At 39.9% G+C, this 20098-nt stretch overlaps 1 protein-coding gene and 1 long non-coding RNA gene across 2 annotated transcripts in view; one reads left to right on the plus strand and one right to left on the minus strand.

The window, feature by feature from the left end:
- Positions 1 to 20098, plus strand: part of LOC112148052 (dynein heavy chain 9, axonemal) — a 64182-nt gene that overhangs the window by 32632 nt on the left and 11452 nt on the right. Inside the window, exons 36-63 of the mRNA XM_024274839.2 lie at positions 122 to 260; positions 1610 to 1897; positions 2635 to 2845; positions 2936 to 3063; positions 3296 to 3404; positions 3912 to 4059; positions 5023 to 5197; positions 5376 to 5549; positions 6539 to 6746; positions 6974 to 7139; positions 7634 to 7736; positions 7863 to 8102; positions 8346 to 8507; positions 9280 to 9476; positions 9702 to 9864; positions 10081 to 10204; positions 11800 to 11942; positions 12272 to 12433; positions 12947 to 13180; positions 13714 to 13794; positions 15259 to 15438; positions 16407 to 16637; positions 16809 to 17003; positions 17976 to 18095; positions 18813 to 19001; positions 19130 to 19365; positions 19454 to 19576; positions 19672 to 19876. Coding sequence (XP_024130607.1) covers positions 122 to 260; positions 1610 to 1897; positions 2635 to 2845; positions 2936 to 3063; positions 3296 to 3404; positions 3912 to 4059; positions 5023 to 5197; positions 5376 to 5549; positions 6539 to 6746; positions 6974 to 7139; positions 7634 to 7736; positions 7863 to 8102; positions 8346 to 8507; positions 9280 to 9476; positions 9702 to 9864; positions 10081 to 10204; positions 11800 to 11942; positions 12272 to 12433; positions 12947 to 13180; positions 13714 to 13794; positions 15259 to 15438; positions 16407 to 16637; positions 16809 to 17003; positions 17976 to 18095; positions 18813 to 19001; positions 19130 to 19365; positions 19454 to 19576; positions 19672 to 19876 — 4834 coding nt within the window. The remainder of the gene's footprint in view (positions 1 to 121; positions 261 to 1609; positions 1898 to 2634; positions 2846 to 2935; positions 3064 to 3295; positions 3405 to 3911; positions 4060 to 5022; positions 5198 to 5375; positions 5550 to 6538; positions 6747 to 6973; positions 7140 to 7633; positions 7737 to 7862; positions 8103 to 8345; positions 8508 to 9279; positions 9477 to 9701; positions 9865 to 10080; positions 10205 to 11799; positions 11943 to 12271; positions 12434 to 12946; positions 13181 to 13713; positions 13795 to 15258; positions 15439 to 16406; positions 16638 to 16808; positions 17004 to 17975; positions 18096 to 18812; positions 19002 to 19129; positions 19366 to 19453; positions 19577 to 19671; positions 19877 to 20098) is intronic.
- On the minus strand, positions 7690 to 10164 carry LOC118599181. The gene is made up of 3 exons (XR_004948477.1): positions 10047 to 10164; positions 9255 to 9509; positions 7690 to 7786 (listed from the first exon to the last, which is right to left on the minus strand). It is a non-coding gene; the product is annotated as an uncharacterized LOC118599181 (long non-coding RNA).

Raw genomic sequence — 20098 nt, forward strand, 5'->3', positions numbered from 1 at the left:
GAGTAGTGGAAAGGTATCTATCAATGTCATCATTTTTACATTTGAGCTCTAATTCTATTTTGAACAAGGTGCTTTATATGAACTGACTAGAAGCCTTTAATTTTCTAATGTGTGTTTACAGACCTTGTGCCATGGTGGTGCCTGACTTTGAGATGATCTGTGAAATTATGTTGGTGGCTGAAGGTTTTCTGGACGCGCGGGTGCTGGCCAGGAAATTTATCACTCTCTACACTCTGTGCAAGGAGCTACTCTCCAAACAGGTTATGCATGGGCTACTCACTTTATTCTATGCTATGATGCAATGAGTACAGAAAGCATAAGGTTTCTTTGTTTATAGGAAAAAGTCATTTATTAAATCTGGAAGAGTGTGGCGTCCTGAGGAGGAAAAATTGGACTGATTGATTCTGAGGCTGTAGGTTTTTTTTCCTTTTGGCGAAATACAACGGAGTATTAGGGGCAATACACAAAAAAAATGTAAAAAATAAATTACAACTTAAAGGCCCAATCTGATTTCTTCCCTTCTCCCTACCCCTACATTTAGCCCTTCAAACAGAGAGTTATGGGAAAACTGTGTCACAGAATTTGGATGTCACTTTCATTAGATGACGTCATCAATAGTCGCCGGTAAGCTAGCGTTAGCACGGAGCTTCCAGCGCTCGAATATACATAACAATAGTTGTTGTAAAACTTTAAAAAGGTCTCGCTACAACAAAAAGTAATTCATTACATTTAAATGTAAACATCTGTGCTTCAGAGAAAGAACTAGATATATAGCATTACCCGCGATAATGCAAGTGTGAATGTTGTATGCTGAATGTGGCCGCTGAAGATGCCAGAGCAGGTAGCTGAAAATGTTGAAGCGGAAAGCTTCCTAAAATAATAGCTAAATGCCAAATTAGCCAAAAATCTGGAAACATATTTAAATTTGCCAAAACAGCTAGCACAATGCTAAAATATTAGCTAAACTTCAAATTGACCAAAAAAACTGGAAATATATCAAAATGATCAAAAACGAAAACAGCTATCACAATGCTAAAATATTAGCTTAACTCCAAATTAGCCAAAAAACTGGAACATTTTCTAAATTAGCAAAAACAGCTAGTATGTTGTTAAAATAAAAGCTAAATGCCAAATTAATCTAAAAACTCAGTGGTTTCTGAACATTTTAAAGTTTGAATGGTGTCTCTAGTTGAAAGTATGAGGAAGACAATTTCTTATGTGGCATATAGTACCAAAAGTATAAGCAGTAATGTCCTGAAGGAGCTGAACGTTTTAATACAAAACTTGCTGAAATCGCTGAAAGTGTGATTGAGTTTTTTCATGCCAAAAAATGTACAGAAAGGAGCAGGAGAATTACTATAGTGTCAATGCTTACTAACAGACAATAATTACACTCACACAATAATTGGGAAAAGAATCTGGTCCTTGCAGTCCAGGACTGCTGTGGGACAGAATCAACTATGCAGTATTCTTTTGACACAGATTCACTCATGGTTTCCAAAGTTCTCATCTTTATTACATTTTTTTTTAAACAGTCATTGATACTGGACCTAAGCAGGGATCAGTGCATGTTTCTGAGCTCACAAACGCATTCTGTCTTTTCCTGTAGGATCACTATGATTGGGGCCTCCGAGCCATCAAGTCAGTGCTGGTAGTGGCCGGTTCTCTGAAAAGAGAAGACCCTGAAAGAGCTGAGGACCAAGTGCTCATGCGAGCTCTGAGAGACTTCAACGTCCCAAAGATCGTGACAGACGACATGCCCGTCTTCATGGGCCTGATAGGAGACCTCTTTCCCGCCCTGGATGTTCCCAGAAAGGTCAACCCAGACTTTGAGAAGCAAGTGAGGAGTACTGTTCTTGACCTGAAACTTCAGGCAGAGGACAACTTTGTACTTAAGGTATAGCAGCCCTAACAACCCTAATGTCTGTCATTATGTTAGCTACACGATGATCCAACTTGACAAGTTAACCTTTCCAGAAGGTTCAATTAAGCTTCATTCAAGTTCTCACTGTTTGTTGAGAGCTGGAAAAAAAGCTGCTCATGTTTGAGCTGAATGGACTGAGGGTGAGGCGCTAGCTGGAGGTTTAAACACCAGGGGAACAACACAGATTTTTCTTCCTTCCTTTTAAAATATGCGTAAAATGACTGACGAATTCAGGTTTGTGGAATCTCTGATACAAAGAATCAAAAATGACTTAATTCAGTGTTGTCATCTATTTCTCTGTCCTTTAATTTCACATGATTAACTCCAGAACTAAAAAAACATAATATGTCAATGTCCCTCTACAATTATCTTATTTTTTGTATCTATTCTTTAAATTATTCTCATTGGTCCTTTGATTACAATTATGTCACACAAATCCAGAAGTGGATTGTTTTTTTTTAGCTAAAATCAAAAACCTGTGTCATTTTCTAGAACATAGTATTTTTGTAGAGTGGCAGTCGTTGATTAGAAATTCATCTCAGAGTTGTGAGTGGGCACAATTTTCACCAGAGTGGGACTGTAACTAATATAAATCTTTACACAAGGTGAAATAACTTACAGATATCCCAAACTGTAGCTTTAACTGTGAAACCTCATACTGTAAAGAGTTTTTTATGAGATCAGACACCATCATGAATATGTGTCATCAGGTGGTGCAGCTGCAGGAGCTGCTGGCAGTCCGTCACTCTGTGTTTGTGATTGGCAATGCTGGCACTGGCAAGAGCCAAGTTCTGAAGTCTCTGTATACGACCTATAAGAACATCAAGCTTCGGCCTGTGTGGACGGACCTAAATCCAAAGGCTGTGACCAATGATGAACTCTTTGGAATCGTCCACCCAGCAACTAGAGAGTGGAAAGATGGCGAGTGCTTCTGAAACAACACTTGAAAATGCAATTTGTTGAAGGATTTGTCCAAAACATGCAGAGAATGAACTTCGGCTCCTTTCACAGGCCTCTTCTCGAGCATCATGCGTGACTTGGCCAACATCACTCATGATGGGCCAAAGTGGATTGTTCTGGATGGAGACATTGACCCGATGTGGATTGAGTCACTCAACACAGTTATGGATGACAACAAGGTGAGAAAATAGTTTAGGAGAAAAGAAATGTGGTTGACTCTTTTTCAAAGAAATTGTTTTTTTTTTAAATAAAGAATTGAACATTCATTGTTTCTGATGATTACTAGGGCATGTGGTGAGGAGCATTTAAAATAATCCAAGTTTTGTAAACTGAGAAAATGTATTAACATATTCCTCTGTCGGATATAAATGTAAAAGTAACAGAAGTTTGTATGTTTCCTGCTGCTGGTAGGTGTTGACTTTAGCCAGCAATGAACGGATCCCTTTGAAGCCTTCCATGAGGCTCATATTTGAGATCAGCCACCTCCGCACTGCAACCCCAGCCACGGTATCCAGAGCAGGTAACTATCTGGCTAGGTTTCCTGAGCATAATACTTTACTGAAAAGGTTCAGGTATCTACAGAGCCCCGAAAGAGACGTAGAAGAAAAAGAAAATAGTACTTGTTTCTGTTGCTTTAACTGATGCGCACTAGAAACAACTGAGGGTGCACAAGGAAATACCTGGTGTGCACTAGAAAGTACTTTTTGTGAACTAGAAACTATCTGGTGTGCACTAGAATCTACCTGTTGTGCACCAGAATCTATCTGTTGTGCACTAGCAGAAACTACCATGTGTGCACTAATAGAAACCATCTGGTATGCACTAGAATCTACCTGGTATGCACTAGAATCTAGCTGGTGTGCACTAGTAGAAATTATCAGTACCAGTACAATTTTTTTTTTGTTACTTCTATGTCTCTGTAGGGGCTCCGTAGGTACAGTATCATCTGCTGCAAATCTTTTCTTGCGTTCTCAGTGATCCAGCAGTTGTCTTTGTATGTACTATCCTCACTCATTCTTCTTCTCAGGCATTCTGTACATCAATCCGGGAGATCTGGGATGGAATCCACAGGTTTTTAGCTGGATTAAAAAGAGAGAGCACCAATCTGAGAGGACCAACCTGTTCTTTCTGTTTGAAAAATATGTTCCTTCTTGCCTGGAAGCCCTCAGAACGCGGTAATGCCACTTCTGATTATGGATCAATTAGGTGCTGTATGTTATTTTGCGAAAATGTTGCATTAACAGTACTTGTACATATAACAGTACAGAAAGATATTGGACAGGGTCAAAGTCATACTGAGCTGGTTGCTGGATATTTTATTCTTCATCTTGAACAAGAGCATCTATGAACTGCCCATACAGGGGAATACGGATGTCTTCAGGTGAAAAAAAGTCAAATCTCTTCTGCGTGCCCTGCACAAAATTTTAAGATGCTAGACCACTCCATGAGTCCGTCAGCCGAAAATGTTCATTTACAGTTTTTTCTATGGGCTTTCTTTCTGTGGGTGACAGGTTGTGGTTAATGCTCGAAATACACATGGTACAAATTTCTCATTATTTCATCTCCCCTGAAACCTGTACCCTGCACAAGAAGCCCGTTAGTACTATTCAAGAGATATCTGTGCGCTCCTTACGTACAGCCTGACTTAGAAATGATTCAGTTGGCCAATCAGAGTGTAGTTTGTGTGGGGATCCTGCAGGTGTACCTTGGGCAGTTAGGTATCAGATGTTGATCCTTGGGTGTGCAGTATTTGCATGGGATCAGTAGATACCATACTTCATGGTGCATTTACCACACAAGACATCATGCATTCCATTTTCACATATTTCCTCAAAATGGCCACACGAGCCTTAAGGGAACGAAAACACACACTTGCACTCTCATTAAGATGTGACAAGAGTCGCCCATCTAGAAACTAACTGGTGTGCACTAGAAACTACCTGGACAACCCAAAAGCTTACGAGTCTACCGTACCAGTCAACCTCCTATATGGGTGCATGTGACTAAGACGTTAAATTATGTTCTTTTTTAAACATTCCAAATGAAACTTCACAGAATTAAATAAGCCTTGTTTGATTGCCCTACCAAAACAAGTGGTAGTGTTTGAATGGTGGGATGTCTTTTCATTGTATCCTCAGGTTTAAGACCATCATTCCCATCACAGAGCAGAGTCTGATCCAGATGCTCTGCCACCTACTGGAATGTCTTCTGAGTCCTGAAAACACTCCAACCAACTGTAGCCAAGAACTGCACGAGCTCTACTTTGTCTTTGCTGCCATCTGGGCCTTTGGAGGCGCCCTATCCAGGGAGCAGGTACTGTGTGGGCTTCTGAGCAAGATAGACATAAAGTGAATAGCTGCTGTGACTTCTAAACAAATTCCGCGTAGAACTATGGCAAGTTATTGTTATGTAAGAGAGAGACCTAGTTGTTTGATAATGCTAACTCTTGGTATTACCTCAGTGTCCTTGTGTGTTCTGTGCTTAAGTACAGCTGGTCGACTACAGAGTTGAGTTCAGCAAGTGGTGGGTTGCTGAGTTCAAAACCATCAAGTTTCCATCCAGTGGCACCGTGTTTGATTACTACGTGAACCCAGAGACCAAAATGTTTGAACCCTGGTCCAATATAGTTCCCCAGTTTGAGATGGACCCAGAAGCACCACTTCAGGTAAATCTGCAATGTGGATGTTTGAGCTTGATGCCTTTCGCACTACAACAAAACACTTGTCACTGATTTATGCTCAGCCTCAATGTGCTGGACATTATGCAAAATGTACCGACTAGACAAAAGGTTCCACAGCAGCTGTTTTCAAACACTTTTTTTTTTTTCAGTCCAGAAAACTAAATTGGTCTTTCAAAGGCTTACACTGGACTGGACTGGCTTTTAGTATCTGCACATTTTAGTTGATTTTTATTAATTTAAAAAGATATATGTGGTTACACCATTGGTTTAGAAGAAACCCTGCTCTCTGACAATAGTTTTAATAATTTTTGATTTTTCCTAAAATGTGTTAAGCTTCAGTCTTTGAGGGCTGGATTCCTGTTTTTTTCTCGAACCCTCTTACTCCAACAGCCACCTGAGTCAGATAATCAGCGGCAACTGATGAAACAGAAAAAAACAAAAGGTTTGGAGTGGAGGTTGAAACCCCTGGTTTATAGGACCAGATCCAGGGCAAGGATGGATGGATGGAAAATAAAGTACAATACATGTATACAAAAATATAATTCCTGAAAAAAAAAACTATTCTACACTGTTATAAATGAAGGAAAGAATGAAATTGATACATTTTTCTTCTAGCTCTTCAGCAGATCTCAGCTCTTAGCCACAAACAGACATTTTAGAGAAATGTTTTTGAAGTTGAAGAGATTCATAAAAAATTTAGACACTCACAGTTGTGGGCAGAAAGGTTGGGCAGAAATGCGATTTTTAAGCTTAATTTTCTGAAAAAATGTTATGTCCTCCATCATTACAAAAACATTACCAGAACATGTTAAAAACACCAAAACAGGATTTTCATTGGAGTGGCTCTTTAAGGAGGCATGTGCTATGTATGACTTCAACTGTATCTGTAAAAGTGAAGCAATTTTTTACAGAGCTACAGAAATTCACTTTTTAAATCTAGATTGTCTTTATTGTGTCTTTTGTTTTCTGCGTAGGGGTGTCTGGTACACACTACAGAGACCATTCAAGTTCAGTACTTCATGGACCGCCTTTTGGAGCACTGCAGGCCCGTGATGCTGGTGGGAAGTGCCGGCACTGGGAAGTCTGTTCTTGTCGGCAACAAGCTGGAAGCCCTGGACCCAGAAAAATACTTGATCAACAATGTCCCCTTTAATTACTACACAACATCAGCTATTCTTCAAGGTATGGACATGGTGATCACAGGCTTCCCTGAAGTCTTGTCTTTGAACTGAAGTTGATTCAGTAGTCTGATTCATTTGTCTGTAGTCAACATTTGTAAAGACAGAAAAACAGTGTGTGTCCTCCAGTATAAATGCAGAGACTTGACTCTATGAATCGAGTCATAGTGTTTAGCTGCAGCACAGAAAAGACCTTTAAGTGCTCACCGCTCTGTTACTCGTCCTGTGTAGCTGTTCTGGAAAAGCCTCTTGAGAAGAAAGGAGGACGCATCTACGGCCCCCCAGGCAGAAGAAAGATGGTTTGCTTCATTGATGACTTGAATATACCTGAGGTGGACACATATGGCACAGTTCAACCCCACACACTCATACGCCAACACATGGACTATAACCACTGGTAAGACTTGCTCTTTAGGTCTCATCTTAAAATCATCTAATAATTCATTCTTGCTCATTCCAATTGGTTCACTATGTCTGAGGTCACTTGGTGTTTCTCTGTGTTTGATACATCCAGATTATTCCCTTAGTGAAGTGTGTTTTCACACTTTTCCCATTTTGTTATGCTTACAAAAATGATGGGAGTCAGAAGTCAGAAATAACTTATCTGCTTGTGGCTCCAGTAGAGGCTGGCGCAGCAAACAGCTCTGACTTACTTCTGGTGGCTCAGCTGATTGGGGTCTTGTGGCTCCCGGCTCAGCTCTCTTGAGTCACTACTCAAGTCTTGTGTGTCACTGCTCAGGTCTCTTGAGTCACTACTCAAGTCTTGTGTGTCACTGCTCAGGTCTCTTGAGTCACTACTCAAGTCTTGTGTGTCACTGCTCAGGTCTGAAGTGAAAGAGTCCGTGTGTGAGACGAGAAATATAAACACTGTAAATATGTCTTTTTTTCCAGGTACGATCGAAGTAAACTGCTACTGAAAGACATTCACAATGTACAGTACATCACCTGCATGAACCCCACCGCCGGCAGCTTCACCATTGATCCACGGCTGCAGGTGCATAAGCCTCACTTACAGTCTCTGCTATTTAAACTTCAGCCGACCTCCTAAAGATGAATGCCTCAGTTATACCTTGAAAACATGTTTACTTCCATCATCTTCATCTTCTGTCGCCCTACACAGAGACACTTCTCCGTCTTTGCTCTACCGTTTCCGGGAAATGACGCCCTCACCACCATCTACAGCTCCATCCTCTCTCAGCACCTGCAAGCGGGGGAATTTAGCGCCGCCGTGCAAAAAAGCTGCTCCACCCTAGTCAGCCTTGCACTGGCTATGCACCAGGGCATCTTCATCACCTTCCTGCTCTCAGCAGTCAAGTTCCACTATATCTTCAACCTGCGTGACATCTCCAACATCTTCCAGGTGAGACACGGATCACACGTACAGATGACAGATATGTTCTGAAGAGCAGTCAGAAACTATTGTTGCACTTTTTATTCTTTAGTGGTCAAACTCATATTTCACAAGCAGCCATGATTTATCAACCATAATGTTCACGTATTTATCCTGGGACGTTTATAATAAAATGATGCACTGGACAAGATTTTTTTCCTCCTAAGATAATCTTAAAAAGTTTTTGTGTTGATTTCCACTCCTTCCATCCAGGGTATTCTCTTCTGCACCAGTGAGTGTCTGAAGACCCCTGAAGACCTGCTGAAAGTGTACCTGCATGAGACCTGCCGGGTCTACAGAGACAAGCTGCTGGATGAGCCAGACATCCAGACTTTTGACAAGCTGCAGGCTGAGATAGTGAAAAAGTTCTACAAGGTGAGAGTTTTCTAATACTCACCATGTGGGGGGTCTCACAATGTAGAACAAGGAAGTTCCACTTTCCCACAGTTCATACAAGAGGAAGGACAATCCCATTCTCTTTACAATATGGAGCTATGACGATATGACTTTGAAACCCTTTATCTCTCTCTGATCTTACTATATAATACTACATGCACACCAAGCATGGGATGCTTGTTTAAGAACACGCTTAACGAGCAGTCTCTAATGTACTTTTAGTAAATGGCGTTCACACTGGACTGTTACTACCTGATTGATACTAGCTCATGTACTCAGTTGGAGGAGGCTTGGTGTGAAATATCGAAGCGGTACAAATCATGGAAATCTTGTTACAGGCTTTTTCTGCCACAGCTCTATTCCGATATATGAAAGACTTGGTGTCAAATAATTCCAGTTGGCTACAAACTGCAATTATTAGATCTCCTCCATGATCAATTTTCAAACGGTTAGTCCTTCCATGAATGAAAAAGGACGTGACCCATTCGTCACTACCAAATTTGAGTCCTTAATTGGTCAAAGTTCAACTGGTTTAGTTTCAGCACCCATTCAATGACTGCATGTTTTGTTCGAAGGGCCCGAAAACTGACTTAAAAACTAATGACTTGGGAACTTTTATTATTGCAACCCTTGCTGTCACAATAAATTTTGGGATGAGTTCATGTCCCAAGTGTTGAAGCTTAGTTGTTATGCTACACAATAAGATACATCGTCTTCTCTGCTCACCATGCTCTGTTTGTGTCCGACCAAGGACAGCGACGAAGTTCTGGAGCAGACCCAGAAGTTGAACCTGTACTGCCATTTTGCTGGCGGGCTGGAGGAGTCCAGGTACAGCGCTGTCCAGTCCTTGATTGGACTCAACAAAACTCTGCTGGAAGCGATGGACAGACACAACCAGGTCAACGCCACCATGAACCTGGTGTTGTTTGAGGACGCCATGGCTCACGTGTGAGTTCATTAAGCCCAAGCGTTGTTGAATTTCTATAAAATAAAATAAAATATAAAATAAAAGTTGATGTCAACAATAACCCAACCCCCAACTGTTGGTAGCATAATCAGTGTTTTTGTGGCAAAATAAAGAGCAAAAGGCCTCACGCTGGAATTAACTGGAATAACTGAGTGCTTAAACCAAACATGAGATGAATGAACTCGTTCCTCAATCCCCTCATGCAGCTGTGCAATAAACCGGATCCTGGAGGCTCCGCGGGGTAACGCTCTCCTGGTTGGAGTTGGTGGAAGCGGCAAGCAGAGTCTGACCCGCCTGGCTGCCTTCATCGCCAACTTGGACGTTTTTCAGATCACTTTGAGAAAGGGATATGGAGTATCTGACCTGAAGGTTTGAGGCTACACACTGAAAGCATCCATGTGAAGAAGACAATTACTCTTTCACATCCATGCTCTTCTGAGAGTCTGATAATGTTTGAATGATTTATAGATCAAGCAGAATGAGGCCCAGTTTGTGTGGTGTTGAGAATCCGCTCATTATCATTATCCGCTCATTTTGTAGTCTAGTCTCACCAGCTGTCACTCTTCCTCCTCTCCCATCACCTAGAGTGACCTGGCGTCTCTCTGCATCAAAGCTGGTGTGAAGGACGTCGGCACCGTCTTCCTCATGACCGATGCCCAAATGATTGACGAGAAGTTTCTCGTCCCGGTCAACGACTTCTTAGCATCAGGTAAGTGCAGGCTCTGCTGAGGGAGAGGATGTGGTTTCACTGCAGTCACAGATCACTACTGTGAAAAACAGATATTTACAGTTTTGTTCATATTTTAAAGCGATAATACAAACTATTATTATTTATTTTTATTTATTTTAATGAGTTTTGGCTTGTTAGTTGGAACTTTTTTTCTTAACTCTTAATTTGCATTGATTGAAAAATTCTTACTTTAATTTGTCTTTAAATAAAAATATTTACATAAAACGTTTGGTTTGAAGGGTTAGATTGTAGCTAAGGAGTATGAAGCCAACTGCTCTTTCCATTGTGGCCCTTTGATTAAAGAAAAATAAAATGTTGGACAATACACAAGTCAAACTGAAACATTTTAACTGATTGCTGTGCGCCCTGCACCACAGAAAAAACTGGAGGTCAATAAACACTATCAGAATAAAGGTGCACTGAATTATAAGACAGATTTTTCTATTTTAGAACCAATAAAATTATTTTTTGTGCGCCTTATAGTTTGAAAAATTCGGTGAGTGTCACTTAATTAACACTGATTTAATTTTAGTTAGTTAGATTGAAATGCACCACAAACTATGAAATACACTTTTTTTGATCATTTTTACATTACACCCCCTACCAAGACTTTTGCTGCATTAGGATGAGCCTAAAGGACACAGGATGTCTTTTATTTTGAAAGGAACTCATATGAACCTCTGTCAAAAATTACTTCATATTTTGAAAGAAAGCTATTTTTCTTTGTTTGTTTATGCCAAAAAACAAAAGTGAATTTATATTTATCACTATAGTAAATATAACACAATTACAAGTTAGTGTCTTGTTTATCTGAAGGGTGAATTAAGACTTTTCATTTGAAGTTAGACTTGTTGCAAAGGTAATGTCCATCCGTGAAAAAGTTTAATAACAGCTTTGTGCTTCTGTAAAACTGTTTTGTATATGTAGAAAAGAAAATGTGTGTCTGTAAAAACAATTTAAATTGTCAAAAAAAATGTCTGTCCATTAAAAAGTTTTGTAGCTTTAATAAGAAATTTGCAGAGATTCAAAACTGTTTCATAACTGTTGAAAAAATGGTAAAAAAACAAAACAAAAAAGCTTTGTCTCTGTAAAATGTCACACCCTCATACGAGCATTGACACATTGATCTACAATGACAAAACCCAAACTACAAGTACAAATTCTTCTTAATAAATCAACCAATCAGCAGCTTTTTCCTGACATCCAAATTGTGCACTGCTTGGACCAGACAATCAGATGCATGATAAGCCAGGAAAAGAAAAACATACCTTCATTCTACACAATGGAGACCACACAAACTGACAAAAGATTTCATCCAAATGTCCTGAAACTAATAATAATCCACTTTTTTTATTGCAATGTCATAATAAGTTGCACCAATTTCCATTTTTGTTTATCTTCTGAAATATGAAAACCAGATCTGATTTAGGAGTCTAAATGCTTTATTTCAGCTCAGATCCCCCAAATATAGAAGAAGCTTTCACTTTTTTTCAGAATGCTGCTAAAACGAACACACACCTATAGCTGCAAAAGCAATGCACTTGCAGTAATACAACAGTTTGTATTTATTCCAGGGGAGATTCCTGACCTGTTCCAAGATGATGAAGTGGACCAAATTATTGAGAGCATGAAGCCAGCTGTCCACAGCGCAGGAATGATAGTTACAAGAGAGACCTGCTGGAAGTTCTTCATTTCACGTGTTCGGAGACGGCTGAAGGTGAAACAATCAGAAAAAATACAGACCTGCATGCTCCTCTTTGTCTTTCATTATCATTTAGAAATGTAGTGACTCGGCATTTATCTGTTTCACAGAGGTGAGGTCATGCTTTATCTCATAATGTAAAACAAGCTTTTTTGAAGACACTTGTTTCAGCCAGCAGCATAAAGAACATTCTCCTGGATGGAGAAAATCTGTTCAGCATTACCTCCAGCTCAAACAGCCATTCATGTGCTGGCAGCTCTCTTTATCTGTTCAGTGACAGAGCTGTAGCAAAGTAGGAAGCCTCTGTTCTGATCTTTGTGTGGATGTTTGCTCATGTGTTGCAGGTGGTTCTGTGCTTCTCTCCAGTGGGAAGTAAACTGAGGCTCTGCAGCAGGAAGTTTCCTGCCGTCATCAACTGCACAACAATCATCTGGTTCCACGAGTGGCCACAGGAGGCGCTGGAGTCTGTGAGCCTCCAGTTCCTGGAAGGGGTGGAGGTTAACGAGGTGAGAGCTGCTCTTCTTTTATCTAATGACTGTATAAGAGAACTGGACAGAGCGAGTGTGACGTCATCCATAGGAAATTATTTACTTCTGGTTCCAACCATTCAGTCACCACTTTTTGGTGATACGGACGTCGCCATGTTGCAGTGATTGGTCTGAGTCGACATTTCTATGGCAACCACTCTCACCAATCAGGAGTGAGTTTGTTGGAAGTCCACACCCCTACCACTTGGGAGAATCTATGAAATGTTTCAACCCCCCTGGAAGCTAGCGGGTACTTCCTATTTGAAACGGAAAGGGAGAGGGTCACTCAGTCCAGCTCAATGTTTTTAGCACACACTTTACATATTCAAATTACCATTTATAGCTTAGAATGTCAACGACTCAGAGGTTTTTTAATGCATTACTGCAGGACACGAACGCAACATTTTACAGTCTGTGTGTTTGTGGCTCTTCAATTAAGTCTGTACATTTTTTACTTTTTCATGTCAAATAACCACTTTTCAATGATCCCAGCCTGAAGTGAAGGAGTCTGTGAGTAAATTCATGGCGTACGTCCACACAAGTGTGAATCAGGCATCCAAGGAGTACCTGACCAAAGAGCGCCGCTTCAACTACGCCACCCCCAAGTCTTTTCTGGAGCAGATCACTCTGTTCCGCAGTTTGCTGGGACACAGGAGCAAAGAGCTCACCGGCAAAATAAATCGGTTGGAGAATGGCCTGCAGAAGTTTGAAAGTGCCGCCTCTCAGGTAATGCGGAAGCCGCTTGAAGGTTATTTCAAACCATTGTTAGTCCTGGAAACAATTCTATAGCTCATCAAAGCATCAAAAGGCTAAATTTGAAGTTTAAAATCCAAATTTGCTCAATTTCTACATGTGTGGGTGTTTTGCACCATAACCTTGTGAGCCCCTGATGTTGGATAATGTTTTGCTGAGCATAGATTTTCTTCCTGTAATGATTAAAACCACATGCATGATCTGCAGAGCATCGTGGTAGTCAAAATGTTTCAGGTCATCTGTGACTGTATTATACCAGGTATTAGATGCGCGTTCAAGAACGTGCGTTTAGCATGTGGAGTTCCCCGTTTACGATTTAAAATCTGTTAAAACACGATTTTCCAAATTTTCGCTTTTGATTTTATTAATTCATTAACAACCAGCGACTATACATTGATCTTACTACATGAATATAAAAGCTTTTATGTATTACCGCCCTGCTATTTTCTTGGTTCCCTTTTTTCTTGTCCAAACTTATTTATGCTTTGTCTATTATCAACTAATAGGTGGACAATCTGAAGGTCAAGCTGGCAGATCAGCAGCTGGTGCTGCAGCAAAAGAACGATGATGCTGACAAACTGATCAAGGTAAAAAGAACATTTCATTCAAAGTTTTTAGTTTCTGCTACATCAGGGTTTCCCAATCCTCTGGGCCGTGGACTGATACCGGGCCACAAAGAAAGAAAACACGACATACATTATTTCTTCATCATCTAATTCTAAAGGAAGTTTTATTTTTGAAATTTGGGATTCCACATCTGACTCATTCCTGATGCTCGTTCATGTGTCGGAAATACATACGTTCCTAAAGTGGGATAACAACCGCTAAATTCAAACCCTGAAGCTGTCAGGATTGTGATCTTCGGTTTGGGTTTTCTCAGTTATTATGTTTTTGGTCATGTTCTGTTTTAAATTGTGCCTCACTAATTATAGTTTCAAGTTTATGATCCACACTGTCTTCATTTCTGCTAACTGCATATTTAAGCGTCTGGTTTTCAGTAATCCTTGTCAGGTCATTTGCTCTGCCATGCTACCCTTTATGGTTCTCCATGGTTTTTGTCATGTTTTGGTTAATTTTTTAAATGTTCAGTTTCTGTCACCAAACCTGGTCTCCTATAGATTGGGTCATCCACCAACACTTCCTGGCACAAGCTAACAAAGTTAACAAAAACAAAAAGATCTGAAGAAGTTTCAAAGATTGGAAGAGCCTTTGCCTTCAAAGAAAAAATAAATCTGCATGCAACAGCAGGACTCTTTACTCCAAATATGTATTTATTACGACTGTCCTTCTCACACACCAAGCCTGTTCTGCAGAACATTAAGCAACCAGCTGTATATTGTTACGAAGATGCTGCTAAAAAAGTAGCGCAAATGCTAGATTCTTATTTATTATTGTTAGAAAAAAAACTTTTTTGTGACATTTTTTTTCATCTGTTGCACCTTAAAAGGTGCACAAGGATGAAGCTTTTACTTTGACAGTTGTAGGTTATTGGTAAATCTTTATCACATTTTTAAAGGTTCCTAAGGAAATATTGTATACAAATAGTTAAAGCCAGCTTCAGATATCTTAATAAGGATGAAGATAAACTTTGGCCTCAAAAGTTGAGGGAAACTAAAAATAAATAAATAAAATCAGAGGTCCACTTAAACCTCACAGGCCGGCCCATGAAAATATTGTCTGACATTTAATCCTAAAAAAGGTTGTGGAGTACTGGATCTAGTCTGGTCTTTTCTCAGAGATGAGTATCAAACCTGCTGTGAGGGTTAGCATTCGCATTAGCACTCAGATTTCTTTCTTTTTACTTAATGTTTATGAGCATGTTTATGCTTTCATTTAATAATTGACACTGTAACTGTTGAACTATTAAAAAAAGGTAATTTTTGTTTTTGCTTTCAAGTAGATGCTAACTTAAGGTAAGTGTGGAGCAATATGTATTTGCATCAATAGGTGTCTTTTACATTTTTTTTTTTTTTTTTACACAAGCATTTGTTTTTCATGCTATATTGACCACATACATGTCAATCCTGCTGGAATTCCTTTTTTATTTTCAGGTGCTCGGTGTAGAAAAAGAAAAAGTCTCCAAGGAGAGAGCTTTGGCAGACGAAGAAGAAAAAAAGGTGGCAGCCATCACTGTTACTGTCAGTGCCAAGCAGAAAGACTGCCAAAAGGACTTAGACAACGCTCAACCTTTACTGGAAGCAGCTCTAAAAGCACTCGACACGCTCAACAAAGTTAGCTCTTATGGTTTTTATTCTCTGTGTTTTCACTTACCTTCCTCTGAGCTTTACCCCTTGGCTTGTTTGTCTAAAACTTGACGCTCTGCACGGCCACATGAGGCTCTTTTAACCCTCCGTTGTGGCTCTTTTGCTTCAATGAAAAGTGCTCATACATTGAATCAATAATATGTTCTCACTTGATTAGTTTAGTCAATCAAGTTGTATCTTTTATGTTTGCAATTTTAATATGTCAGATAACTGAACAAAATGATGGTAAAAGCTTTAATCTGCTGTTATGAGAATAAGTTTAATGCCCATATTTGTATATTTTGCTTCACAGCAGTTGATGCTCAGAGACAAAATCATTTAAGGATAGAACTCTATGTACATTTATAGATTTGTTTTAAGTAAAACACCAGCAATAAACATATTTTATAATTAAAAGCAAAAAAAGATGTTGGTGGGCCAAAGTCTTGATAGAAAATACAATTTTTTTGCTGTCCTGCATTTTTATTCAAGTAAATCTGCTGCAGCAGGATGATCTAATCAGACAAGTGTGTTTTATTTTGAAATAAACTGTTAAATGTGGACTAAGTTAGAGCTAAGTTTATATAAAAGTCTTACAGTTATCATTTCGTTATTTTAAATGTATAAAAGCTACATTTGATAAACAAATTATTTAATGGCCACAGAATCATAAAGTGTGTTTTTTTAAACATTAAAGTGGAACTTTGTGGCTCTTACTGGGTTTTGGTCAGTAAGAAACTCAAGCAAATGGCTCTAGGTTGCAGGCCCCTGCAGGCCTCTAAGCTGTCTGTGGGGAGAGCTTAGAACTCTGTCAAGATGTCTTAGCTTAGCTTCTTTTTTCTTTAACTTTTTTCATTTCAAATACTTTTCTCTACAAGACCACAAAGTTGTGCAATTCTTCATACTCGAGTAAATAAAGCAAAAAAACCTGAACGTTTGTCCTCTCATATCTTCAGAAAAACTTGACAGAACTGAAGTCCTTCAAAGCTCCCGTGGAGGCCGTGACCAGAGTCCTAGAAGCTGTGATGATTCTGAAAGCGCCAAGTGGAAAAGTCCCAAAAGACCTCAGCTGGAAGGAAGCAAAGGTGATGATGGCCAACGTCGACAAATTCCTCAGCTCTCTGAAAACCTTTGATGGAAGGAACATCCCAGAGACATCCTTGAAAGCCCTTGAGCCCTACTTGCAGGTTAGTGTGTCAGTTAGTCATTAGCAACTCACGCCTCTATGCAGGTTATGCACTCAGGTTGTCATTTTAGCAGATTAAAATTCCGACTCATCATCATGGTGGCAAATGAAACAAACTCGTAAATGAAAGAACTGCTGTGAAATATGAGATTTTTTTTTGTGCTGTGTCCAGGATCCAAGCTTTTGTCCGGCTGAGGTGGCTACCAAGTCCTCGGCTGCAGAGGGTATGTGCTTGTGGGTTTTGAACACTGTGGACTTCTACAAGATTTACTGTGAGGTGGAGCCCAAGAAGCAGGCCTTAAAAAAGGCCAACGACGAGCTGCAGGCGGCAGAGAAGAACCTAAAACGGATCCAAGGCAAAGTCAAAGTAAGCATTGCTGGCAAACCCAAAACGCATTAAGGATTTGGTCGTATCATGATATATCTTTATAAACATTACAGCAGTATAGCCAAGTTCAAAGAATATATTCCAGATGAGTGAAGGGTCTATTTGAAACTTTACAATAAAGCTCAAGCCAAAAGTGTCACGAACAAAACTGTGGGAAATTAAGGTTGTGTCAGTTTTAATACGTTTACAAAACAATTTTTTTAACTCTGTAAAGCTCAACACATCAAAGAATTGACAGAAAATTCAAATTCTTCAGAAATTAAGATATTTTTGAATCCCTTTGATAAAATCCACAAAAAAATACACTTGTTTTTTTATTGAAATATAGATGGACTCAATTATGACTGGGTGATTTGGTAAGTTTTTGCTCACAAAGTTGGTGTGAAAATGTTTTAGGAGTTATTTGTTATTCAACTATCTGCTGTTTGTGGGATCAATTAGGTTCCATTCTATTTCTAAAATATTGAGTGTCCAGGAAAAAAAAAACATCTTATTTACCCACTGTCTCAAATTTGATCCAGGCATTTTTAACATGGTATAATTAGATTATAAAGAATTACTGCTCATTATCAACAAATTGTATGTTCTTTCATTGTACAAAATGGTAATTCAAAAGAAAGAATACCCCTTAGGTTTAAAAATTAACTAAATATTTCTCACCATCACTGTTCTTGAGATTGCATGGAAGCAGCCATTTTGAAATGAGCACTACTGTCCCTAGTGGAATGATGATGAAGTACAGGGCAGAAAACAGACTGGGTTATATACAGTGTTCATATAGAAAGCATGGATCATGCTTATGAGATAGTGGTCTCAGAAATGCATATTACATATGATAATGATGGTTAAGGATTAAAAACAGAATGTTTTTCTCTTTGTTTTTTACATTTAGGGACATATGATCAGTTTAATAAAGATTGTCTTTTGTTTCTTTGTTTTTTTGTTGACCAGACCCTTGATGAAAACTACGCCAAGCTGCAATCCAATTTTGAAAAAGCGACAGAAGAGAAGCTCCAGTGCCAACGTGAAGCAGAAGAGACGGAGCAAACCATTTCACAGGCCAACCGTTTGGTAAGGAGGCCGTCATCATCCCAGGGCACAAATCCGAGTCCCTGATTGGTCAAATTAGCTTTACGGGTCGCAACAGCAAATCACATGTGTTTTGGGTTTTGGTAGTTTTTTTTTTAATGGTTGATACCCTTCCTAATCCAACCTCTGCATTTGAGCTGGGAATGCCTCATGGAAGCACTGGACACTGCACCTATGTGGTTAAGTGACCTTCACATCGCCCTCGGCAACCACTTCCAGTGAGAAGCATAAGAAAACGCACGTAAATATATGCTTCAGGATTGAGTGTTCAAAACTCTCACATTCACATGTAGCCATGCAGGTTTTTACTACCTTTTTGGGCTCTACATACAAAACGCATAGAAAAACGTTGAAAAGGAAAAATAAGAAGTCCCTCCCTGCTTGTCCAGTGTGAACACCATGGAATAAACATGTGTTCAAGAACCTGCATTTAGCGCGCTCTTGAACGTGCATCAAATGCCTAGTGTGTACGTAGCTTTATACAGTCACTCACAGCACCTATTGTACCAGGGCGTCTCCCAAACAAGGACTAATCAGACATATCTCCACTTGCTTACAAGATTAGATTAGACCCGAGGTCACATTAAAGGACAGCAATTCTTCAAATCAGTTTTTGCTTTAATATTTTTTGTTTCTTGTAACATCCACTGATGTTATAAGAGAAGCATCTCTGACCAAGCAGAGTTTCTGGTGTTCCAGATGAACGCGCTGGCTTCAGAAAAAGTTCGCTGGACGAAGGACGTTGAAAATTTGAAGAACCAGGAAAGTACAATGTGTGGGGATGTCCTCCTCATCACTGCGTTTGTCTCCTATGCGGGATACTTCACAAAGCACTTCAGGTTCCATCTTATGGAAAGCTGCTGGAGGCCTTATCTCAGTCAGCTGAAGGTAAGAGGCTTTTCCAAATAAATTAAATGCTTTGAGGGTCATTTTACTGCTAAAATCAGTCTCTGCCATCTTTCTATGAGGTTTTTTTTACTCTTTTACATCAAAACCACATTTATTTCCCTTTTAAGGTGCCCATTCCAGTGAGTCCAGACCTGGACCCTTTGACCATGTTGATTGATGATGCTGACATTGCAACGTGGCAGAATGAGGGGCTTCCTGCTGACAGGATGTCTACTGAAAATGCTACCATTCTCACTTCCTGCCAGCGCTGGCCCCTCATGGTGGACCCGCAGCTGCAGGGCATCAACTGGGTCAAAAACAAATACGGCGAACACCTGCGGGTCATCCGCACTGAACAGCGGGGGTAAGAAAGAGACCAAAACCCTGCTTTGTTGAGAAGATGCTATGTACAAGACTTTTACTGGAAAACCTCTTATTTTTTGTCTCAACAGGTACCTGGATGTAATAGAGAGAGCGCTGGCAGTAGGTGACATAGTTCTGATTGAGAATTTGGGTGAAACATTAGATCCGGTTCTGGGACCCCTGCTGGGACGAGAAACTATCAAGAAAGGAAGGTAAACCCTAAACTCTGACCTGTTTTACTGTTTCACTGATTCTCATCCTGGACCAAGAGTCTCCACTTTAAAAACCCATTGGTTCAACGTTTCAGATACATAAAGATTGGAGACAAGGAGTGCGAGTACAACCATAGTTTTCGGCTCATTCTGCACACCAAGCTTGCCAACCCGCATTACCAGCCGGAGCTGCAGGCCCAGTGCACCCTGATCAATTTCACGGTGACCAGAGATGGTCTGGAGGACCAGCTGCTGGCAGCAGTTGTCAGTATGGAAAGACCTGATCTGGAAAAACAGAAGGTGAGGGAGTTAGAGCTTGGAGAAAACTATTCTTTCTGTGTGGCATTTTAAAGGGTCACCAAACGGGGAAGTTGGAGGCTGACTCCACCCACAGCCGAAATGTGAAAATCCAGTCAGAGGGGCGGGGCTTGGGGCTGGACTGTTATCATTACTGGAGCTACAGATCATGATGTGAGAGTTCTGAAACTTACATGGTTTGACCAATCACAAAATTCAACTGTA

The sequence above is a fragment of the Oryzias melastigma genome, linkage group LG9 (genome assembly GCF_002922805.2).
Source record: "Oryzias melastigma strain HK-1 linkage group LG9, ASM292280v2, whole genome shotgun sequence".
Classification (NCBI taxonomy): domain Eukaryota; kingdom Metazoa; phylum Chordata; class Actinopteri; order Beloniformes; family Adrianichthyidae; genus Oryzias; species Oryzias melastigma.